This window comes from Marmota monax, unplaced genomic scaffold (assembly GCF_021218885.2).
Source record: "Marmota monax isolate L192 unplaced genomic scaffold, Marmota_monax_Labrador192_F-V1.1 WCK01_AAM20220418_F8-fsc00092, whole genome shotgun sequence".
Lineage (NCBI taxonomy): Eukaryota > Metazoa > Chordata > Mammalia > Rodentia > Sciuridae > Marmota > Marmota monax.
In genome coordinates, this window is record NW_026692583.1 from 289,690 (window position 1) to 314,681 (window position 24,992).

Genomic DNA, 24,992 nt, shown 5'->3' on the forward strand with positions numbered 1-24,992 from the left:
GGCCCCACAGCAGCACTCAGCCACCAGAGGACACCAGCCCACCCCGTGCAGGGCAGCAGGCACCTGCTGTCAGAGGGCAGCAGCCTGTCAGGGTCTGTGCCAGGAGGGACTGTCCCCAGCTCTGGGATGAAGGAGGTGGGAAGCCTGCTGGGGACTGCTCTGGAACTCGGGTCACCTCAAGGAACCGCAGGCCCCCAGAACTGGCTGCAGGAGACAGAAACTGCAGGGGCACAGAGGGCGCAGGCCAGCAGCCCCCCACCTGGAGAGGGCAGCCAGGAGCTGAGAGTGGCCGCTGCCTTCTAATCGCAGTGAGGTGCGGCGTCAGTCCTGCATTTGGCCCCATGAGTGTCCACTCTGTCCTTGTGTGGCTGATAGAATTGGCCATTTATCCCTTCCCCCTCTCTAGCATGTGACAGGCCTCAGGGTGGTGATGTGACTTCCATGAAATTAGACACAAAAGTTTTGTCCTTTCATCTTCCAAATCCCACTTGTGAGTTCTGGACTTATCCACAGGGACCAAGCTAAGTGGCTGGTCCACGTGAAACAGGGCAGGCTTAGGACCCCAGGACTGATATGGACCATGGTGAGCTGGAGGTGCATCTCTAATTTTTTTTTTAATCCTAAAACCGAGTGTGGTGGTACCGCCTGTAATCCAGCGACTCAGGAATTTGAGGCAGGAGGATCACAAGTTAGAGGCCAGCCTCCGCAACTCAGTGAGAGCCTAAGCAACTTGGCGAGACCCTGTCTCTAAACAAAAGCTAAGAAGGTCTGGGGACGTACCTGGGTTCAATCCCTGGTACCAAAAAAAAAAAAAAAAAAAAGTAGATGTGTCCCCAGACTGACTGGGACTCAGGGAGCCACAGAAGAACAGGGCTCAAAATAGAAATAAACTAGAATAATCACAAAAGAAGGAGAAGAGCTGGGGCTGGGGCTCAGGGCCGAGAGCTCGCCCAGTCTGTGTGAAGCACTGGGTTCGAACCTCAGCACCACATAAAAAAAAAAAAAAAAAACAGGAAATAAAATAAAGGTATTTTTAAAAAGAAAGGCAGGCGCCGTGGTGGACCTGTCCCTCCACCAGGGCCACCCAGGCTGAGAGCGTCAGAGCTGACACCTGCGGCACTGGTTGCCTCTTCCGCACACTGTGTACATCTCCTATCATCTGACACAACTAGATGACAAACACCCCAGGGAGGTGGACGTGGCCAGGGTTGGATCCCACCCAGGCTGCCCAGAGTCGTGCTCCTGACGCCTCACCTGCCTCCCACATGCATGTGCAGGTGTGGGGTGTGAGGGTGTGTGAGTGTGCAGGTGTGAGTGTGTGGTTGTGGGTATGTGGGTGTGTGTGCAGGTGGGTGTGCGGGTGTGAGTATGTGGGTGTGTGGAATGTGTGGGTGTGCAGGTGTGCATGTGTTTGGGTACGGGTGTGTGTGGGTGCAGGTGTGTGGGTGTGAGTGTGTGGGTGTGTGGAATGGTAGGTGTGAGGGTGTGGGGGTGTATTTGGGGGGTGAGAGTTTGTGGGTATATAGAATGTGGGTGTGGGTATGTAGAATGAGTGGGGGGGTGGGTGGGGGTGTGTGTGGAATGTGTGGGTGTGAGGGTGAGAGGGTGTGTGTGTGGGTGTATGGGTGTGTGGAATGTGTGGGTGTGAGAGGGTGTGAGGGGGTGTGAGTGTGTGGGTGTGTGGAATGTGTGGGTGTGTGGAATGTGTGGGTGTGAGGGTGTGAGAGGGTGTGTGGGTGTGTGGAATGTGTGGGTGTGAGTGTGTGGGTGTGTGGAATATGTGTGTGGGGGGGTGTGAGTGTGTGGAATGTGTGTGTGTGGGTGTGTGGGTGAGAGGTATGGGTGTGTGGAATGTGTGGGTGTGAGGGTGTGAGAGGCTGTGGGGGGGTGTGAGTGTGTGGAATGTGTGGGTGTGAGGTGTGTCCAGGTGTGTGGGTGTGACGGTGTGAGGATATGTGGGTGTGTGAGTGTGTGGAATGTGTGGGTGTGTGGGTGTGGGTGTGTGAAGAGCACTTGGCCACCTGACCTTCAGTTGGTCTGAGGGAGCTGTTCTGGTGACCAGTGTCCGGTGTCCAGGGCAGCAGGGTGGTACCAAGGGTCACAGACGGATCCCACCCATGGGTAGTTTCCCTGCCACCTGGCTCTGCTGCTGTATCGGTGACGGTAACGTCGTGCTTCCTGTGACCTACGACCTGTGTCTAGGTCCTAATGCCACCATACTGGGAGTGTGTTTTGCGGCTCCTCGACAGCCCTTGAGCCCCCAGGTGTCACTACAGTCGGTCCCTCCCTGCCGACCAGCTGGACTGCTCGCAGGGTACGGGCTGGACCTGGTGCGGGGGTGCGGCCCCAGCACCCCCTCAAGCCCCGATGCTGTCAGCTTTGGGTCCCAAGCTCTGCCGCTCACTGTCCGGGACTCGGACCTTCTGGACCCTGAAGCAGAACCAGAGGGACCAGGGCTGCAGATGGGCCCCGATGTGACCTAATCACACCCGTGTGGGGGACAGCGGCCAAGACTGGCAGACATGGCATTCTGACCAGGTAGCCCGAGCTGGTCCAGGAGAGGGTCTTAGCTCATCTCGTCCCGTTAGGAATGGGCTGTGCCCTCAGGCACCCCAAGCCCTCGGCGCAGGCCCGTCCCCCATCTGAAGGAGGCTCACGCTCCACACGGGCCTGGATGGATACCGTGAGGGGAGACATGGGCAGAGATGAGCTGAGCGGGAGAGGGTGCCCGCCAGGCCCAGCCAGGAGAGGCCAGGAAGCTCAGGACAGCTCAGGGATGAAGCCCCCTCGCTCTCCTGGCCCCAGGCCTCGCCCCAGCCCTGCCACAGAAGGTGAGGCTGCCCGTCAAAGGGTCATAAACGGATCCCACCCATGGGTAAGGGACAGTTCTCAATGACAAAACACTCAGCCAATGGAATACTGTGCAAGGGCTGAATTGTTAGGCATTAAATTTAGGAAAAAAAAAAAACCAGTAATTAAAATGTTAAAGAACTCTCCCTCGGGAGTAGGAAATTGCCTTCCTCTCCCAACCTCTAAAATGTGTTCAGAAGGGCCAGGAGTGAGCTCCATGGTACATCACTTGCCTAGCATGCATGAGACCCTGGGTCTGGTCCCTAGCACTGCAAAAAATGATAACAATAAAACAAAATACATTTAGATACTGATAACTAAGTAGATAAAAAGCAATTTCATCCATTCCTCATGGATGGTCTCCTATTGGTTCAAGTGGGTTATTACCTTGCAGAACTAGAAAGAAGTGCTGGGGGCAGCTAACTTTATAAAGACAAAAGGTTTGCTCAGCTCACAGTTTTGAAGGGCAAAGAGCCTGCCTTCGCTCTGTCCTGGTGACGCCCTGTGCCAAATGGTGATCAGCAATGGAGGAAGCTGTGTCGGAGTAAGCAACCGTATCTGGACCCAGACAGAGAGAGACTGGCTCCCAAATCCCTGAGGACACGCCATAGGACCTGAGGCCCTACGGACCTCCCTGGGCCCCACCTCTTCAACAGTTTCACAGCATCTTCCAACGTCATCGCCCTAGGGACCACCTTTAATCCCAACGAACCCTTGGGGGACACCCTATCCGCGCCCAAACCAGCAGTTATACATACGCGTAGGGCCCCAGCGCTCCCTTGCGGCAGCAACGGAGCCGCCCGAACTGGGCGCCTCACCTCCCCATGTGGTGTGGGAAGCTGACGGCGCCCTGGAAGAACCTGGCGAGAAGGTGAACGAGCAAGTGCACGTGGGTGGTGCCTGCTTGTGCGCACGCGCATGTGAAGGCTCCTGTGAATAGTGGGTGCCCTCGTGGCCACGTGGTCTGTTCAGCTGTCACCCTTAAATACTTCCGTTTCCCTAAACTTGGCGCCCCACCCCACCTGTGGCCAGGAGGAGCCAGGGCAGAAGCCAGGGCAGGGCAGGACCAGGGCAGGGCAGGATCCAGTCACCTCCCCCAACCCCACCGCTCACCCCCTGCTTGTCCTGGGGACACAGGCTCGCAGAGACCTCACCCACCCCAAGCGTCTCCTACGATTACATAATGCTAATTGCCGGCTTTGTGTTCCATTTGGCAATTTGTTCAAGTAATTGAACAAAATATAACTAATGAACAATTATAATGAAGTTCATAATTAGGTCCTTGAAACTTGACATGGAAAATATTTCAGATGCTTCTTAAAAGCCGCACTCGGGAGAGGTGAGGCCGACTTGGAGATGCAGAAAGCAGTGAATGGCTCTCAGCGGGACCGAACAGTCCCCGCCCACCATTCACCATCCAAGTGTCAGTTCCCGCCCATAGCCCTCACCCACCAATCACCATCCATGTGGCAATTCCCACCCATAGCCTCACCCACCAATCACCATCCAGGTGGCAGTTCCCGCCCACCAATCGCCATTAGAGTGTTGGCTCCCGACCACAGCCTCAGTCCACCAATCACCATCCAGGTGACAGTTCCCTCTCACCACCCACCAATCATCATCCAGAAGACCGCTCCCAGCACAGCCCTGCCCACCAATCACCATCAAGATGACAGCTTTCGTCCACGGCCCTGCGAATGAGAACACGGAAGTGGGTGGACGACCCCAGCTGGGCCCTGGGGGGTGGACCTGGAACAGGAGTTGCCTTCCTCCATTCAGTTGGGCAGCGCGTCCCTGAAGGTGGCCAGGCCATCCGGCTGCCCTGCGTGGGGCCTTGCCAGGACCTGGCACCGGAAGGCCCTTAGAAAGTGCATCAGGGAGCACGGAGCCCGTACTGCAGGGGACCTCCTGCCCTCCTCTCCAGGTGGACAGTGACGGGACGGCCACAGACCCCTGGGGTGGAGCTGTGGTGGCCACTCAACAGCCAACCAGTGGAGAAACCCGGCAACCCACACCGCCAAGTGGTGCAGGTTTCATGGTCAGGAATGGACCGAGGGACAGCTGGTGGCCCCAGTACGTGTTCCACGGGGCCCGGGCTCACCTGTGTGTGGCCCTGCCAGGTATTCGTAACCTAATGGAAACCCGTCATCCTCCAAACATCAACGTCCTGGAAGGAAAAGGAAGTCCTAGGAGGAGCTTCTGACGAACAAAACGAGGAACCCCGCACTCACTCGGCTCTATCCGGGACTTTATTCTGCTATAAAGGACATTATTAGGCAATAATAATGTTATCAGTAAATCAGATAACAGCGGTGTCCGTGTTAATTCCCTGTTTTTGATCATTGTGCTGTGGCTATTTAAAAGAAAATCCTCATTTATAGGAAATACACAGTAAAGGATCTCGGGGTTGTTATGGTTCAGATATGAGGTTCAGAAGCCCAAGTGTGGTGCGGTGCAAGAATGTTCAGAGGTGACATGACAGGGCTATGAGAGCCTCAACCCAATCAGTTAACTGGGCCATAACTGTAGGCAGGTGGAGTGGGGCTGGAGGAAGTGGGTCACTGGGGGCTGCCTTGGGGTTTACATGTTGTCCCTGGAGAGTGCAGCGCTCTCTGCTTCTTGGTGGCCATGTCTGGAGCTGCTTCCCTCCACCACACCCTTCTGACATGACCGTCCACCTGACCACAGGCCCGGAGCCATGGAGTCGGCCAACCACAAACTGACTTCTGAAACTGAGCCAAAACAAACGTGTGCTACTCTACACTGTTTTTGTCAGGTCTTTTGGTCACAGAGACACAAAGCTGACTAACCAGGATAAAGGAATATCTGCAACTCGACAATTCAGAAAAATGCATGTGTGTGTGAGAGAGAGGAGGCAACTCACGGCTCCAACCCTAGGGTCTGATGGCTGGAACTGTTTTGCTATTCTTACAGTCTTCCATTAATGTTGAAATCATGTCAAAACACAAAAGGAAAAACACAAAAAGAACCCAGGTACCTGCTTCCCAGCACCCTTTGGAGCGAGGGGTGAGCACAAGACCATTATGGTGAGTGAATTGGAGGGGAAGGCTGCTGAGGATCTTCTGGGGAAATTTTTTTCCCCTTAAAAATAAGAAACAGCTACAAAGAGAAGCCTCACCGCGCTGGTCGGCTGTCAGTGACATCGGTGTGTAAGATGTCGTAGCTGCAGCAACTATCTTGTGACCATGAGGAGAAGGCCAAGAAACCCCCAGATATCATGTCCCAAGTCCTGATATGAGGTCAATGGGATCATCCAGTTCCTGTCCTCATCAAATCCCATCCATCATGCAAGGCCCAGCATGACAGCATATGTCACTCAGGACCAGGGGCGAGGGAACGCCCATGCCAAACAGTAAAGGAGACCCCTGGAGGCCTAGAAGTGGTTCTGTTCTGCTCACAACTCACCCATCTGTGCAGACCACACTGGTCGTGAAACCCCAGTCCCGACTCAGTCTTGAGGGAGTTTCATGCCTGAGTTCTGCCCCTTTTCCCAGACCCTAACTTCCTCCTGGTGAAGTTTTTCTGAAGCACTGATACTCAGGCTTTTCCTCAAACCATTAAAATCGGGATCTGGGCCTGGAAACCGGCATTTTATGATTGAGCTACAACACATATATATAGTCCACTGCAGAAGCTTAAGTCGACATCTCAGTTATTTTTATTGTAGTAAAAATATACATAACTTTATATAAAGTGTCAAAATTACCACGTTAGTCATTTTTGAGCATACAACTGAACGGCAGCATGCGATGCCAAGATGCAGGGGCTCTCAGCACATTCACGATGCGGTGCGAATCTCTCCTGTGAGTTTCCAGAACTTCTCTTCCCCAGCTGAACCTCCCAGCCCATCAGATGCCAGCTCCTCACTCCATCTCCCCCAGGTCCTGCTAACCCAGTTCTGCCATGTCCACTGTCGTAGGTGCCCGTGCAGCCAGAGCCACGTGCTCTGTCCCGGGCACTGTGCTGCCTGTCAGCGGTGCAGTGTTCACCAGCGCCACCTGGCAGCACTTCTCTGTGCTTCATTCATTTCTGTGGCTGGACCACGTGCCATGGAGTGGCTGCACCACACCTTGTTAATGCAGGACACTGTGGCCGCCTCCGCCTTCGGGATGCGGTGAAGGAGGCCACGCACGCTGTATGCAGGCATCTGTGTGAGGGCAGGTCTTTGACTTCCTGAGGGGCCCACGCTCTTCTCCACGGTGGCTGCACCATTTTACATTCTGAGCAGCCACACACAAGGGTTCAAGTTTCCCTGTGTCCTCGCCCAAGCCCTGTTTCTTTGTATACAGAAATGAACTCCAGTGGGGACAGAGCTAACAGTTGCCCAGGACCCCCATGGGGATGGCTCTTGTTAAAAAGCTCCCCAGCACCCAGGGTTGAGGACCATCCCCTGCATCTTTCGTCTTTCTACCTCCGAGAAGGCTGGCTAACTCATACCCTAAAAATAAACCGGCGTCTGAAGACAGAATATTAAAAATGACATTGTCACCTTGACAGAGTGGCTAATAACGCCACAGCGGACAGGAGTCCATCGATCATGGGCTGCTGTTTCCGTCTGGGGAGCTGGGAAGAGACCTAGATGGAGGCCTCAGCCCCACTTCCCTGTGATGCCCCCCAACTGCACGCGTGGCGTCCAGCAGCCAGGCAGAGGCGCTGACCTCCCGGATTCAATTTGCAAGGTCAACCATGCAAAAACGCAGGACTAATAGAATTGTCACCTCTGTGTCACGGCCATTTACAACGCACTCTTGCTGAGTCTGAACATGAAAGCAATTATGTGATACATACTTTGGCAAGAACCCGAGGTCCCCATCCAAGGGGGAGTGAGATGCAGCTGAGGCAGGTTATTTTAAAAAAAAAAGAAAGAAAGAAAAAAATGAAGAAAAGTCACAAAGATACATTCATTATGAAAAATTTCAAAATTTCCCCTCCTCTGGAAATCACATAGGAACTTAGGAGTCAGAATCGTTTGAAAGCCCCATTGTCTTAAGAGTATAAATAGCACCTTTAAAAAACCCACAATTTCAATCAGGCTGGAATAATAGGAAGAACCATTCATGGAACGCTGTCTTTTAAAACTTCATGACACGTGAATTGATCCTCACTCCAGATCTAATTAGAGGCTCTAGGCATATGGGAGTCTGTGATGGTGTCAAAGCCACGTGGAAACCGCACTCACGATTGATCTTTTTCACCCGGGTATGATTTTTTTTTTTAATCAATCCACACACTTGGGAACCACCCAAGGAAAGGCGCCCAAACAGGAAGCACCCAAAGGGGATCCTCTCCCTCTTCCCAGAAGCTCTCTCCAAAGACCACGTGCCAGGAAGGGGTGGCAGGAGCCTGGCCCCACTGGAGCTGCTGACCTGCACCCCTGCACGAGGCTCCTGCAGCCTGGTGGCCCCGGGAGTCCACCTTCTCTACGGTGGGGCTCCTCCACGTGAGCATCCAGAAGCCAGACAGAGCTGCACACATTAAGGCGAGAATGTCCCCAAGGCCCAGTGCTCCCCAGTGTGGCAGCACTGGAAGGGGGTGGGGCCTTTAAGAGCGGGGGGCGTGGGGAGGTCCTCAGATCCCCGGGTGTACCATTGAAGGGATGGTGGCCCCCTGGCCCCCTGGCCCCTTCCCTTCCCATCTCTTCTGCACCCCCTCTGCTCTGCCCTGGGATTCCTCCATGATGCATGGCCTCACTACAGGCCCCCAAAACAGTGGGGCCAACTGCTCGTGGGGCTGGAACCTCCAAAGCTGTGATCAAATCAACCCTTCCTCTTTATAAGCTGCTAACCTCAGGTGCTTTTGTTACCATCACAGAAACCTGCCCGACACCTGCCCTGCCCCTACGTCCCTGGGCATCGCCTCTGCCATACCCCATGAGAAAACCACTCATCAGCCACCACGGAGGCGCCAGACACCCCCATGGGAAGGGCCGGGCACCTCTGCCATTCTCCTGGCCTGCCCACCCCCGGGTGCCTCTCTTGGCAGAGGACGTGGAGCTCCAAGGGCCACCATCTCACCGATGATTCACCCAGAGGCTCCCACAGGAGGCTGGCCTCCCTCTGCACCAGCGGGCCTCCAGCCAGAACAAGCCAGTGTCATTCGCCTTCATTATGCAGGGACACCCAGGACCAGGCACACAGACTTCTCCAGAACCCTATCTGGACTCCTTCAGGCACGAGCCAGGCCGGCCTTCAATCCTCTGTCCTCCTAAAGCAGGGCCTTCTCGGACTCACTCCTGAGGCCTCCACAGCTGAAGGCCAGCACAGTGCTCCTTCCTGACCTGGGGTTCAGCCACTTCACGATGCCAGGGCAACCATGTCCCCGACCCCGGCACCCCAGGTCTCCTGTGCAGCTTCCCCACTCTCAGCCCACCTGCCCATCCTCCAGGGAAGGGGTGGGCTTATGACCCAGGTACTGCCATCAGAACCTCCCATTCCCCAGATGTCACAGTTGGTTCAGAGATGGGCATGTGACCTTGGGCCGACCAAGGAGACTCTTTACCTAAGAATGAAAGACTGAAGTCTGCACAGAAGTGGAGACAGGAGATGGTGACATGAGGGTAGCTGGCATCCCGTGTGTACCTGTTACAAGCCAGCACAAATGACAGGCACCGCCTCAACCCCGCCACCTAATAACAGTCTTAATACCTGCACTACAGATGGAGGAAACAAGGCTCAGAGAGGGCGAGTAACCTGCCTGTGGTCACACAGGGGTGAAGCCACCATTCAGGTGTAGGCACTTGGTTCCAGTAAATGGGGCTGCTCAAGTCAGGAGGCCCAGCTACGTCTGAATTCCAGATATGCAATATTTGGGACACACTGACATTTAAAAAGCTATTTAGGCTGTGTGTGTGGTGGCTCTCGCCTGTAATCCCAGCAACTCGGGGGGCTGAGGGGGGAGGATCACAAGTTCAAAGCCAGCCTCACCAACTTATCAAGGCCCTAAGCAACTTAACGAGAGACCAGTTGGTGCTGGGGTTTCTGTTACTTGTCGCCAACAAAATCCACAGTCGTAAATGAAAAGAGGAGTGGACACCCGTGCCCTGACCGCAGCCAGCAGGCAGAGGAGAGCCCAGGGCTGCAGGGAAGTCGGCCCATACCATGCGGGGCCCACAATGGCCACCCTCTTTGACACTCCCGAAATCACCTGCTGTGCTACTTGAGCCAGTGAGACAAGAGAAGGGACAGACAGAGGGACCAGAGAGGACAGAGCCTGGAAGCCTCTCCAGAGCACAGTGAGCCACCCACGTCTCCTAGAGGTCATCTGATGGAGTACTGGACTATTGCTCACCTCTGCAGTGGCCAGAGGGCCATGCAACAGGGGAAGCTATGACCACGGAGCCAGCGTGGCCAGGAGTGTGGGGACACCTCCTTCACAGGCCTTTACTACTGCCCATGACGGGGACAAGATGGCCGAAGGCTGTTAGAAATGGTGTGTGCGGACACCCAGGGCAGCTGTGGCTAGCAGAGGATGGAGCACAGCTCCTTAAAGCCTCTTGATGGCTCTGCTGCGTCTAGGGCTCTGTGGTGGGCCACTCTGCTCTGCGCGCAGGTGCTGGGGTGACAGGGAGAGAGGAGGGGAGGGCGGCAGCTGTGCCTGAAGCTGTTGCCAGACAGAGGCCAGGGGAGGCCAGGCGGAGGCACTGCCCTGGGCCCCACACAGTGAGCTCCCAGCCAGCCAGGGCACTGCTGGGCCCAAGTCCCAGTGGCCTCCTGGAGCCCTCAGAACACGACCCACCACCTGGAGCCGCTCCCCACTCACGTGCCCTGCAGTCCCCACGGGGCCCCTGCCGTCCTCTAGATGAGGTGGTCCCCTCGCAGGCCTCTGCCTGGCTGGTGGCCCTCCAGTCTTCACATGGTGGCATCACACTCTCGGACAGTGGCTCTGGTATCCCCAGGAGAGGCACGCTAGCTGCACCTCCACAGCCGCCGCCTCCGCCACCTGGCCCCTGTGGGACCCCACACTCAGGTGGGCACATGAGTTAGGACAGAGCTAGTCCCTGGTCCTGCGGAGCCCCCAAGAAAAACCATCCAATTGGGACACAGAAAGTTGTTCCTGAACTGGAAGACACAGAGGGTCAGGCCAGTGTCCTCTGGCCTTGGCAGCTGCGACTGGAGGAGCCTCCCCACTCACCTGCCATGGTCACTGGGCTTCTGTCCTCGCCCTGAGCACAGGCAGCATGCAGGGTGCCCACGGCCCGTCCTGCTGGGGCCAATGTGTGCACAACATTGGCCTCAAGGGTGCATGTGCACAGACAATAGTCACACGTCTACACCCGTGCGCTGCTCACTTGGGTGCATGCACACTCACACTCCCCCAGCCTAGCGTGGCGGAAGCCGACCTGCAAGCTCCTACCTGGCTGTTGAGCCTTGGGCACAATCAGGCCTTGCCTCAGCTCTCCAGCCCCCGGTCAGGGGCCCCAGAGGGGAAAGTGCCCTGCCTGTGGGGAGGGGGCTGGAGATGGACATAGAGGCCCTTCCCCCATGGGAGGGACTGTGGCCGTCACCAGTCACCATGCCCGCCCTTCCTTGCCACGGATGGTCGCGGGAGGGCCCGGCACTGTCTGGACAGATGCCTTTCAGACTCCCACGCAGCTGAGCACACTGTGAAATGGCCATGGCCGGAGGACATGAGCAGAGTGGACAAGGCCCCTCCTCCACGCCCCTGTCCCAGTGTGGATGAGACCTTCATACAGAGGACGGTGTAGCCACCAGACCGAAGGGCGACCGCCCCTGGCCTGGCCCCGCAACTCACAAGGCCCTGGAGGAGCATCTGAAGACCTGAGGGAGGGTCCCTTCTGTCCCCCTGCAGCCTGTGACAGAGGCAGATGCACCGGGCCCAAGAGGAGTGGATTTCAGGTCACCTGCAGGTGAGGCAGACAGGAAGCCCACGGGGACCCATCTCCGGCGCTCGGTGCAGTGAGGAGGAAGGGGGCAGGTACCCCAGCTCCTGCCCCGTGAGAGCACCTGCCCAGGCAGGAGGGAGCTGGGCAGGGGAGGAGGGTGCCCATTTGGACCAGGCCAGCTGCCAGAGCTCCCGCCCACCTGGGAGACAGCCCTGGGCAGGCCACCGTGAAGCTGCTCCAGCAGGGCCTGGGGGGAGGGAAGGAGGACGAGGGGCGGGGCAGCCTGCCCATCCCAGCGAGGAGAGGGCAGCCAGCCAGCAGCTGGGGGTCCTCTAGAGTCTTAGCCAAGGCAGCTCCACACCTGTGACCAGTGGCTGTGGTTCCAGCCCATCTGCCACTCACTAATGAAGCTGTCCAGCGGGGCTCAGTCAGCCTGGGCCTCCTGCAGGAAGCAAAGGGCACACTAATTGGGCCTCCTCAGGTGCCATGGATGCAGCAGGTGTCCCTAAGCACCTGGCAGGAGAACAGGGCCTTGTGGATGGTGGCCCCAGCCCTGGCAGGGGCAGCAGGGCCTGAGCTCAGCCTCCCCAGGCAGCTCCACCTTCCCAGCGGCCGCTCCTTGCTCCTCAGCAGCAGGTGGTTAGCAGGGAGCAGCCCCGGAGATGTCCATCCTCACCCCAGACCCTGGGGCATGACGTGGTTTGCAGGATGTGTGTTGGGGGCCTCGTTGGCTCCTCAGCTAGTGGGAAATGGGAACGATACCCTAGGTCACTCCCAGGGCGGTCACAAGGGTCCTGTGGCTGGCCTGGTGCTGGGCCGCTGCACAAGGACAGCTCCGGGGCCACAGCAGCTGCAGGTGGAGGGACAGCCACCACCCGGCAGTGGTGACCTCTGACTCCCAGACCCACAGCAAGCGGGGAAAGTGGGTCACAATGGCCATGAGAAGCTGACACCGAGGGTGGCGTTCCTGTCGGAGCACCCCATCCCCCCGCAATTTCGACCAAGAGTCTGAGCTGGCCCCTGAGGCTGCACACACGAGACAGTGATGTCCCAGAGAGCCATCGCTTTGCTGCTGAAAGGATCCAGGAGACAGGCCTTCTGCTCTGCCCAGCCCCCGCGGCTTCTGCCTTCCTGTCGTTGTAGACACAGGGAGGGAGATAGCCGCCCAGTGACCACGTGACCAGACCAAGACAGCATGCACTGGGGACGGCAGGGAGCAGGACATAGGGGGTGACAGGACAGGACCTGGAGCCGTAGGGTGCTGGCCTCACACCAACAGCAGTGCCTGTGGCCAGCTGGCCACTAGCCCATGGCTAAAGCCCGGGGTCTTAAAGGGCTGCCAGGGTTTGGGCTGAGCAGCTCCAGGGCACAGTGGCAGCAGCACCTGACAGCAGAGCTCGTCTGGTGCACAGAGACCCGGCCATGTCCCCAGAGAGGACACAGCAGGCCCGTGACAGCAGAGCCTGGCCTGGAGCACAGAGACCCAGCCATGTCCCCAGAGAAGACATGGGGCCCCTGACAGCAGAGCACAGAGACCCGGCCACGTCCTTAGAAAGGACATGGGGGCCCCAACAGCAGAGCCCAGCCTGGTGCACAGAGATCAGGCCACACCCTCAAAGAGGACACACAGCGGCCCCGACAGGCGTGGTGCACACTGTTATTTATTGCATGAACCCTCCAGTGCTCCCCTGTGTTCTCATGAGCTAGAAGAATAGGACTCGAGGAGGCGTCTCCTGTGCTCAGCTCCGCTGACCACAGGGCCAACACCAGGGCTCCTGACATCCGCGGGCATGCTGACCTCAGAGGCACAAGCCACCCGCCCAGCTGCCGAGACCCATGACTCCCTGACAAGTGCCAGTGACACGACTTCAACAGTAATGTCCTGAGGACTCTCAGGTGGAGCAAGTGCAAGGAGGCCTTTCCCAGAGGCCCAGGCAGCCCTGCTGGCCAGAACCACGGTGACCACACTGCCTGCTGTGCAGCCTAGAGGGCTCGCCAGGGTACCAAGGGTGACAGGGTGCACAGGCAGCACCAAATGGTCCCCATCAGAACCCTAACCAACACAGAATCACCCTAACCACTCAAAGTCCATGGTCCGGGGCCAGGAGGTGCTGTTTGGCCGGGGTGTGACGCGGTGCGTGAGTCCTGGCCTGGGGTCCCAATGGCCAGCTGTGGAAAGACGGTGACAAGCCAGGCAGGTGTCCCTGGTAGGACTAGTGCCCCATGGTGGAGGTGCCCTGAGGAAAGCGGGAGGGCCAGGCGTCGAGGCTTCGGGAAGGGACTATTTGACCTTCACAGAGGGGAACAGGACATGGGCTCGCAGGCTGGGCTATGCCGCTCCTTGGGTGGGCGCTGCCACCTGGGCCCAGCCAGCACCGCAAGGCCTTCTCGCAGGGTGAGCAAGGCCATGTGCAGACAGCGCTCGGGGACAGGCCACAGTGGGCCAACCTGCCTTCCAGTCCGAAGGTCAGCTCCGTCCTTGCGCACCAGACTGAACTCCGAAGCAGAAACGATGCCCCAGGCCAGGGAGTGCTTGGCCACGTGCCCCCCACAGCCGTGGATGTGTGAGTAGTTTGCTGACCGTGAGCGGCGTGCCCAGGCGGCTCAGAAGCCCTGCAGCTCCGGGATGTTCTGGTACAGGTCCAGGGTCTCGGGGTTGGAGAAGGCCCCGCGGTGCTCCACGGCCTGGCCTGCCAGGATCTGCTTCACGGCCACCTCCACCTTCTTGCCATTGAGCGTGTACTGCATGGGAGATAGGAGACAGAGCACAGAGGTGAAGCCCAGGCAGGGAGAGCGAGCAGGGCTGCCGGGGACTCAGAAGCCACCCTCACATGCTTCCTGAGCCTCCCGGGCTGCCCCCACCAGCGTCCAGAGATGCCATGAGGCCCAGACTGACTTTCCTAATGCCCGTCACACGATCGGCTCGAAATGTCACACCCCAGCTGGTCCTAAAGTGGGCACACAGTCGCCACTGGGCCCTTTCTCAGAGCACAGGGTGGGAATCCATGGCTCATCCCCGACTCCCAACAGGCACCTGAGCAGGAAGTTTTTAATGAAGATGTGACCTTGCCACCCTGCCTGGGGGCCTGTGGCAAATCCCTTCGCCTGAGCTGGCTTCCTCCACCGTGAAGTGAGGGTGACTGTGCCTGCCCCAGGGACCATGAGCAGGGGACACAGGTCACCACAAGATGCTTCAGAGGGCCTGGCTATGGTATTCCATTATGGCTGACTCTTACTTCATTCCACGCCCTCGTCATCCACTGCATTACACTACGAGGCCCGCCCTTGACCTCAGGGGGCACTGCCCTCCAGGGCTGGACCTGCCGGCCTCCCCAAGTTCCAGGAACCTCCCCCAGAGGCACCCAGCCCAGGAGGCTGTGGCCTCTTCTCATGGCCGGGCTCTTCCCGAGTGTACAGGGCTCCCTCTGGGATCGGCAGCCGAGCTCCACCGGGAACTCAGCAGGCTGGGCCGCGTGTGCCCGTGGGCAGGACCGCCACAGCCCTTCAGCCCCAGGCCCCATGGCGCCCGAGTTCTACACCAGTTTTTACCCAAGGTGCAGTTAATATTCATGCACTGGAAAGACTCAGCTGATGTGTGACCAGTTAAGGATCTAAGTGCCAGCTTCCCAGGGGCTGCCTGTCACTCCAGCATGTGCCATGGGCCCTCATGGTGCCACCTCCCGGGGGCTGTGCCACACTTCATGTGGGGCTCACGCGCTGGCAACAGCCTCCTCTGGTGGCCAGAAAGAGCCGAGAGCCCTCCTAGCAGCAGGCCAGCACCCAGGTGACCAGGGAGAGGCCCCTGGAACGGGGACACTGGTGGCTACCTGGGGCCCTGCAGCAGGACTCCACGCCCAGGCCCCTCGTCAGGACCAGAGTCTCAAGGCCTTTCTTTAGAGTCAGTGGCCAACCAGCCAAAGACTGGGTTCCCCTCCATCAGACAGGGCCTGCCTCTGAGCTTCCTCATCAGTAAGGGGGACCAAGAAGATAAGCTTGTCCCAGCCACCAGTGTCCCTCCCTCCCTGCCTCCCTCCCTGCCTGCCCTGCTCGCTCAGTCACACTGGCTCAGTCACTAACTCGCTCACTAACACATATACACACACACACTCTCAGTCACTTACACACTCGCTCACTCAAATTCAGGCTCTCTCTCGCTCACCAGCACAGGCCGAGCAGGGAGAAGCCCTGGCCCCCAGCCCCCCAGGCCCTGCGGACAGCGGTGGGTGACGGTGACACGGCAACTCAGAGGGGTTAGGCACGCTGTTGGGATGGGAGGGAGCCAGGGAGGCTGAGTGGGCCACAAGCCACCTCTCTGCTCTTGGAGCCCAGCCATGAGGTGGAGGGGGCAGGTGGCTGACTGGCCCCAGTGACAGTGAGAGCCAAGCCACCAGGCTGACATTCAGGCCCTGAGGCCCCTGTACTGCCAAGCCAGCACTGTCACAGCCCAGCTCAGGGGTGCAGACCAGGCTGGGGGACGCCCATCAGTGGCCCCAAGGCAGGCCTAAGGGAACAGGTAAGCCAGAGCCTAGGGGAGTGCCAGCCAGGACCGTCCCATCCCACGGGGCTCGCAGCTGTCCCTTCTGTCCCAAGCCCTCTCCTCACGCCACAGCCCAGACATGGGGAGGGTCCTGCTCATCTCTCCCGAGCACTCCCAGGGCCTTCAGTTGTTATAGTGGGAGCGGCACTGCTCCAGGGGGCAGACCATGGCCCTAGCCTGGGCAAGGCTGGGGAGCCCGGGGCTCCCCATGCAGGGGCCCTCCCGCCTCCAGCAAGGCCCAGAACTCGACAGCCAGGAACTCAGCTGGCCTCTCCTGAAAGTGACTCAAGCTCCCAGTGACTGTCCCCTGGCCCAAGGACACTAGGGAGCCCCTCCCTGAGCCCTGGTCAGTCCAGACCATGGCATCTGAGTCAGCCTCACGGTGACCTCATGCTCCATCAAGCAGGGGCAGCTGGTGTGGGCAGCGAGGGGCCAGGACAGCAGGGGACAGAGGCTGGAGGAGGGAGGATGACGAGCCAGGGCTCAGGCGCAGTTTGGGAAGGACCTGGCAAGAAGACATGGCTCTTCAACAAGCCCAAGGGACAGAATGGAGCCCTGGGCCCTGAACCGGCTGGCTGAAGGAGCACTGAGACCTCACGGGGGCAGCAGGGCCACGACCCCAGGCGTCCATCTCCCCCCAAGGGGCCGGCGTCTCCACAGACTGTCAGCAAGTCCCCAACCAGGGAGAGGACAGAAGCTCCCAGCAGCAGGTTCTCCGCACAGCCACCATGACGAGGCACGAGGACACAAGGAAGGGAGCCCAGCACCACAGACGTGGACGTGGGTCCAGGGGAAGAGGGCAGCCGCTATCCCCAGTGGGAAGAGGAGGAGCAGCGCCCGCCCCTCCTGCAGAGGTGGCACAAGGACACCAGAGCATCTCTTTAAGGCAGAGACAGTGACCCAGGCTGCTAAGAGGTCCCCAAGTCAGCGTGTGGCAGAGGCCCTGATGTCCCCAAAGCCGTTTCCAGGTGAGCCTGCATCCCACCGCAGCCCCCAACACTCGCCAAAACACAGCCCACTGCCCCCAAGGCCACCACCCCCAAGGCCACCGCCCCTCTGAACAAGCAGCACTTCTGTAGTTCATCCCACGGCCACCATCTTGGGGACTCTGTGCGCAAAGGTGCCCTGGGGCTTGACCCAGAGGCACCGCTCAGCAATGCAGGAGGTCGCTGTGACCCTCTGAGGGACCTGTCTCCTCCCCTAATCCGAGCAAGGTGGGTGGGTGCAGCTGAGGACCTGCCTCTGCGCAGGGCGGGCGCCCAGAGCTCCCGCAGAGCTGGGCCCAGGTCCTCACCACAGCCTGGCGGCCTCACCCTGGCACACCCATGTCATCGGCGGTTCAAGGCCATCCTGGAAGGGAGGGGAGGGGAAGATGGCGCTGCTGGCCCCAGGACCCCGACACAGGCACCAGCTCCGGTGCTGGCCAAGGGACCAGGTTTCCAGGACGAGGCTCGGCACGTACCGGGATGCCCTGGGTCTCCAGGATGAGGCTGGGCACGTGGCGTGCCGACAAGCCCAGGCGGATGGCCTCGCGGACCCGCTTCACCAGCTCGGGCCGGAAGGCATGCCCCGGAGCCATCTTCAGGAAGAGGATCACCCTCTCCTCGCCGTCCCTGTTGTACTGGGGGACACACAGGCTGTCCCCCACCTCCTCGAAGGCTTCCACTGTGGAGGCAGAAGGCCCTTCTGTAAGCTGGGGACACCCATCAACTGGGCGGAAGGCAGGGAGGGTGCCCGGCCACCAACCTGGCAGGGAAGCCCACATCCTGTCCTCAGCCCACCTGGGAAAGTGCCCTGGGGATGTTCATAACCAAGTGGGAGGACAGCCACTGCTGGGAGCCAGTGCTCAGCCACGCCTGGACTGGGCAGGGCCTCCAGGAGCCCATGTGGGCCGGGCTTGCCAGTGACAACTACAATTAGGAAGGTCCCTGCGGTGGCTCTATGGGGGAGGCCAGGTGTCTCTACCCTGGCCGTACAGACTGGGCACTGGCCTGAGCACCAGAGGCAACCCCCTCCCAAGAAGGCTGATTTCAGGGCCTAGGTGGGGCTCCAGTCCCTGGGTCAGGCAGCTCAGCGTGCCCCACGGGACTCCACTGGGCGGTCATGAGACTCGAAGGTTGCACTGACTGCACCTGGTGTCTGCAAGGTGCTGTGTGGCCTTCAGCACTCACACAGCCTCTCTGTGCTTCTGTTCCTTCACCCTTTAAGCCTAGACACCGTCAGCTGGCCATGAGGAAGGAACGTGACAGGGAAGGGGCCGAGTGACCTACAGCCCTTCTGAGGTCTAGGTCTCGGTTTGGGCCACAGGCAAGAAGCTGTGCTTAAATGTCCATCCTCACCCTGGTCAAGCCACAAGGAAGCTGACCAGGAATCGACCCACAGGCACTGCCTAGGACCCAGGCCTGGGTCCTGGGGGGAAGGTAGAGCGGGGCGTACCGATGTTGTAGATCTCCGAGCTGCCGAAGCGCACTCCGTTGGGGTTGAGCGTGCCGTCGCTGGAGAGAGGCAGGGCGTGAGAGGAGCCGTGGCCAGCAAGTCCAGGTCCCACCCAGGCACCAGCAGGCCAGTTGGCAAGGGCCTCACCTCCCACAGCCAGCCCTCCGCGTCCCACGGCCCCCCTGGACATCAAGGGGCCCCTGTCCACAGACTTCAGCCCTCAACACCCTTCTCACCTGCAGTGTCCTCCCTACTGGGGACAAGGCCACACACAGCCCCCCTCCAGTGATAGACACTGGCCAGGCCTTGCCCTGGGCCTCTCACCCCACGAATCCCCCACAACCCAAACCCACCGGGTCGGGAACCAGGGTCAGTCCAGTACAGGGAGGTCACAAGATGGGGGACGTCCACCCACGTGACAGCGAGACAAGGGCTGGGACCCTTCCCCAGAAGGGTCTTGGGTCAGAGACAACACGTACCCAGGCTCAGGGTGGAAGCACAAAGCACCTAGGGCCGGGGAAGGGGTAAGGGAGGGCCCCAGCAGGGCTGCGGAGCACCCCACTCAGGCAGGCATGGTGCCGGAGGGGGGGGCCACCCCTCCCAGGGAAGAGCCTCCTTCCCGGGTCCCCCAGGAGGGTCCTCCAGGGAAGGGAAGCCCACCGGAGCCTCACCTGCGGCCAAGCATGACGATGCCCCCGGTCCTGGGGTTGATTCTGCAGTAGTCACCATGCGCCCAGACACCTGAGAAGAGGCAGAGCCACTGGTCATTCAGGGAATGCAATCAAGGTGGCCTGCCCGGGGCAGATGGGATGCCAGCTGGCGGACACCGCGAGGCCCAAACAGGTGCCACCTGAGGCTGGGGTCAAGAGGGGACCCAGGGAACCAGAAGCTCCTGCCCCAGGAGCAGTCCCATGGCAGGATGGCCATCTACCCAGCTCTGACACGGGGACCTGGGGAGACAGCACCTGGGGACACCAGCAAGGCCACAGAACAAGGAGAGTGAGCCCACACTCAGTGTGCAGGCTCCTCGGGCAGCGGGGCACATGGAGGGCTGAGTATAAGACAAGGCTAGCCTTGGGGAGGGCAGTGGGGGCCAGGCGAGGGCCAGGGCTAGGCTGGGATGACAGCCGTGTGGCCAGGGGAGCCTCCTGCACCAGCACGGAGAGGAACTCCAGCAAACCCGTCCCCTGGGCTTCAGCCTCCGGAAAAGCCCAGGAGCCCCGACCGGGAAGGGAAGCCTCCCAGGGTGGCCGACGGAGGGCTCCGCCCCCCACTTCCCACTTGACTCAGGGCTGACCTACGGCCCTGAGGACCGTCCTCATGAGCCCGCTGGCTCCTGCAGTGTCAGGACAGCGCCCTCGACAAGCCCCGAAGAGTCTTTGGTGGGGACTCGCCCGATGCCTGACTACAGGGAGCTGGGTCCCCACACCCAGGGCCCTGCGAGGAGGGAGCAGCTCACGGGGGCCATCGGCCTCCCGGGCTGAAGATCCGCACCGGAGCGTCAAACATGGGCTTCTAGAAGGTACGACAGAGAAGAGCAGCACCTCAGCTGCAGCAGACCCAGGGGCAGCCCCACCTGCCCTGTCACGTGTGCGTGGCAAGAGTCTCCCTGAATCCAGGGGACATTTCTGGCTTCTCTGGGCTGTTTGGTGCCCGGGCCTGATGACCAAGGCTCTGGAAATGCAGAGGAAAAGGAAGGTGCAGGTGCGCCCAGGAGACCTTTTACGAAAATGTCACCAGGAAGCTCGTCGGCCTCCTGCAAAGCCAAGCTGAGTGGAGAGTCCACGGGAGGCCACTGGCCTTGGTGGCCACGCAGGGAGTGGCTGCTGGCATAGGCCCCAGAGCACACTTCCCTCCACAGTACCCGGCCAGACCTTCGGAACCCAAGCTGCAACTCCAGCCCCACATCTCCTGGAAGCATGGTTTTGTGAAGGGCTGTAGGTGACACCGGAGGCCTCCCGGGGTCTGTCCCTGCCGAGGCCTAAGAGTCCTTCTTAATTCTGCCTCTGACTTATTTTTAAGTGTTTATTATGATTTTTTAAAAATAAGCTAGGGGCTGGGGCTGGGGCTTGGCGGTAGAGTGCTTGCCTAGCACATGCGAGGCCCTGGGATCGACCCTCAGCACCACATAGAAATAAACAAATAAGATAAAGGTATTATTGTGCCCAACTACACCTAAAAAATATTTTTATTTTATTTTTTTTTTAATTTTTTTTAATTTTATTTTATTTTTTATTTATTGTTTTAGTTCTCTGCGGACACAACATCTTTGTTTGTATGTGGTGCTGAGGATCGAACCCAGGCCGCACGCATGCCAGGCAAGCGCGCTACTGCTTGAGCCACACCCCCAGCCCCTAAAAAATATTTTTAAATAAGCCATAAGGAGAATAAAAACGGCCTGTGAACCCACTCCTGTGCCCCTCACTCATTGCCCTGGGTCACTCGCCCTCAGTCATATAGAAATTCTTTTTCAGAATTCACACCAAAGGGACACCTGCCCTCTGTCCTAACCCTCAGATTTCCCCGGCCATCCCCTGGTCGTCCCCCTGCACACGCCCGCCTGCATCTGCCCTGACAGGACAGGGTGCAGGCCTCTGAGCCTGTACAGGAGGGAGGCTCTCTGTGCAGCTCCCTGTGCTGCAGGAGGCCGTCCACTCTGCCCATGGCCAGCAGCCCCAGGTCCCATTCTGAGTCACTCCTGTCCCCAGGAAGTACTGGGGAGCTTCTGTGACGCCAGGCATCAAGATGGCATTAATCAAAGGGACCAGAAACCCACCCAGGGTAAGAGGAGGACCCAGGGCAGGGCTTCCAGCTCTGAGTTTCCAGAACAAAAATGGACGAATGACACAAAGAATTTGTCTTCTCCAAGAAGGAATATCAGAGTCAAAAGAGCTTTCTTCCTGAACTTAGTCCAGAAAGACATTCATCACACAAATCCCTGCATCTGACAAAAATTATAGAACAAAACTGGTCTCCAAGGAGCAGCCCTGCAGAGGACAAGGGGGCATCCTTTCCTGGAAGGATCTCGGATCTCCGAGTGGAGTTTCCAACCCTGTGACCTCCCTTCCCACAGCAGGAGTCCCTCCCAGGGCCATGGGAAGGAAAGAGCACATCCCCACTGTTGAGTCTGCAGGACCAGGTGGGCAGCAGGGGAGGCTGGGCCTCACGGGTACACTGCACCCTGCTTGGGAGGAGCATCCCCCCCAAGCTGGCGCCCAAGGCCAACACGCAAGGACGCAGCCACTCCTGTTTAGTCGCCAGCCACGTTCTGACTCGCACATGAGGAGTGTGCAGAATCATGTGAGCCGGGGGCAGGCAGCGTCCAGCGGAGCGACTGCGGCAGGGGCCTGCTGAATTCTGCCTTCTGCAGCGGCCACTCACGGAGAGGGAGGTGGGACCCCCGGGAGAAGAGACTCCCCTGGCCGGAGCAAGAAGCCGGTGACGCCTCCCTATGCTAAGCCCTCTCCCTCCGCCTCCAAAGGGCTGGGCGGTGGCGCCAGGGCAAGAGGAGGAAGGAGAAACCAGCCCAGGGGTCCCCACCCTCCCAAGGCCACCTGCAGGCAAACCAGGGGCTTGGCCAGCGCCGGCAAGGGGCTGGGTGCAGGGGCAGGTAGGGCTCGGCTGTGCCCAGGGGAGCCTCCCTTGACACAGGGGAGACAGAACACATCCAGGAACAGCAGCCTGCGTGGACACCCGCCCCAGCCTCGGGCTGGGCACAGCACAGGCACAGACCCACCTGGGAACCTGGAGAAGTAGGCCTTGTGGTACTTGCTCCCGTTCTCGTCGTTCCAGAAGTGCGTGGGCTGGCAGGGCAGGGGCTTGGTGCACACCAGCTCTCCGCTCTCCCCCCAGACGGCCTTCCCTGGCAAGGGTAGCGGGAGGTCAGGCCCCGCTCTAAGGCCCTCCTTCCCCAGCTCCTCCAGCCCAGCTCACTCCATGCCTGTGGGGCTCCCAGGAGGCCACACTTGGGTCCACCCCAGCCCCGGCCCCCTCTGCCCCCCTCAAGGGCAGGCTTCACCGTTCCCTGGACATGCAGCAGCACCATCACCGCGTGGCCCACAGCACACACAGGGCTCACGCACGCTGGGCTGCGGGAACGGACCTTGCTGCCCAGCCAGGCCGCTGGATGCCTCAGCCTGCTCTGCTCTGCCGCCTGCGAGAGAGCCCCCGCGCCCTGGCCCTGGCTCCCGCGCTCTGGCCCTGGCCCCGCGCCCTGTCCATACGCGTGCTCAGCTCAGCCCCCCCGAGGACAGGCCTGCCTCTGCTCCCGGCCTTGCTGCCCTCACGGGTCACGGCTAGGGCACTCCTGCATGTCATGTCACCTGCTGGTGTTTGCAGGCGTTTCTCGGGGGGTGGCTTCGAGGTCACAGGTACACAGGTGTCCTGTGCCCACCACCACTGGTGGCTTCCAAAGCATGGCCCCACTCCCGCTGCCTGGATTTCTCCCACCCCTGGGCAGCCAGATTCCGAGCTGGTCACAGCGCAAGCTGCAGAGGAGCGCCCTGGGGCACAGGCAGCCAGCTGACCAGCCGTCCACCCTGCACCTTCCGCCGTCTACACTCCCCCTCTGCAGGAGGCCCCTGACTCTTCCACCTCCCCAGCTCACGCCACCCCACAATGTCCCCCAGACAGAAGCCGACAGGCATTCTCTGTGGGTGTGGAAGGTCCCTGCCAGGGCACCTCCCTCCTGACCAGGCCCAAGAGAAACTTCAGACAGAAAGGAACAACCCATATGAGAAGTCACTCTGGGACCAGGTGGGAAGGGCTCTCCTCCAGAAAGACCAAGGGTGGTAGGGCCCTGGTGTGGCCAATGCCCCTGCCAATGTTTCCCTGAGCCTCACAGAAACAGGGCTGGTGTAGCCTTCCCATCCACTCAGATAAGGAAAGACAATGCAGCAGTGGCCCAGAGAACTTAAGTCCATGAACTTGTTCAGAGTACACGCCAGGCCCTGGTTGGTGCTGGGGACACTAATAGGCTCTGCTGTTTATAAGCAGTTGTCACTAGACCACAAGCAAAGGCCAGTTCCACACAAGACCGGCAGGAAGAGACCAGCAGAGGCCACCTGGTCCCCTCTGGGCCCTCACTAAGGCCAGGACATCAGCTGGTGAGGCCTCTGTCCCAGAGCTGACCCCACACAGCTCACATTTGTGCTCGGGCCCACCCTTGCTTCTCCAGGGTTAGGACGAGGAGCCCCAGGGGTATAAAGCCAGGCCAGGGATGGAGGACACTGCTCTGTGTGGACAGCGGCCATTTGGGGGAACTACCCCCAAGTGAAGGGCATGTCCCTCCCTACACCTGTCCTTCCCCACACCTGTCCCTCCCCACATCTGGCCTTCCCACACATGTCCCCTCCCACACCTGTCCCCTCCCACACCTTTCCCCCCACACCTGTCCCCCCCACACCTGTCCCTCCCACACCTGTCCCCTCCCACACTTGTCCCCCCACACCTGTCCTCCCCACACCTGTCCCCCCACACCTGTCCCCCCACACCTGTCACCTCCCCACACCTGTCCCTCCTCACAACTGTCCCCCCACACCTGTCCCCTCCTCACACCTGTCCCCCCCACACCTGTCCCCTCTCCACACCTGTCCCCCCCACGCCTGTCCCTCCCACACCTAGAGCAGCCAGTGCGCCTCACCTTCCTCGTTCCACGCCTCCACGGCCATAGCCAGGTTCCGGGCCTGCACCTCACCCCTGTGCACGGGGATGGACACGTTCTGGCCCATGAAGCAGGAGATGATGTCAGTGCCACCTGCAGGTGAGGACAGCGGGACTGAGACCAGACGCACAGAGACCCCATTTCTCTGTGTCCCTGAGAACGAAGGACAGCTTCCTGCCAGAGGACACTGAATAGATGCCCTCCATGTCACCCAAAAGTTCAAAACTCGGCGTCAGAAGATGGAAGCCTCTCCATCGTCCCCTGTGCCACAGCCACCTGGGTAGAGTGGCTGTGCGTGGCTGTCACTGGGGCCAGAGACCTCCCGGCTGCCAGGATGCCAGGGCACTGCCTCAGGCCAGAGAGAGCATGGCTTCCAGGAGGAGCTTGTGACAGAGACCAGGGGACTTGGGGCCGGGAGCAGCATAAGGTCCAAGCCCAGAAGGGTCCCCTCACTGCGGCCCCAGTGCCACAGCAGGCTGTGCCCGGGCACACACGCAACACATGCAGGCTCACACGAATACCACAGAGTGCTCAGTCAGGCCAGGCTGGCCAGGACCCCCAGGATGTCACTCAGTGAGGCAGAGGAGAGCAGGAGGAGCCGCCCAAGCTGTGTTGAGTCTGTGCCACACTTAACCCTGCGGAGC

The 24,992-nt window shown here is 59.6% G+C and overlaps 1 protein-coding gene across 2 annotated transcripts in view; it reads right to left on the reverse strand.

Moving 5' to 3' along the window:
- Window positions 1–6,506: 6,506 nt before the first annotated feature.
- Aacs (acetoacetyl-CoA synthetase) overlaps window positions 6,507–24,992 on the reverse strand; it is a 50,702-nt gene continuing 32,216 nt past the window's right edge. The window contains exons 13-18 of one of the 2 annotated variants that reach the window (XM_046445993.2): window positions 24,328–24,441; window positions 22,423–22,548; window positions 19,358–19,427; window positions 18,687–18,745; window positions 17,713–17,915; window positions 6,507–14,455 (exon numbers count right to left, since the gene is read on the reverse strand). In XM_046445993.2, the coding sequence (XP_046301949.1) occupies window positions 14,318–14,455; window positions 17,713–17,915; window positions 18,687–18,745; window positions 19,358–19,427; window positions 22,423–22,548; window positions 24,328–24,441 (710 nt within the window). In that variant the 3' untranslated portion in view covers window positions 6,507–14,317. The remainder of the gene's footprint in view (window positions 14,456–17,712; window positions 17,916–18,686; window positions 18,746–19,357; window positions 19,428–22,422; window positions 22,549–24,327; window positions 24,442–24,992) is intronic. The other variant, XM_058579772.1, reaches the window with a different exon arrangement.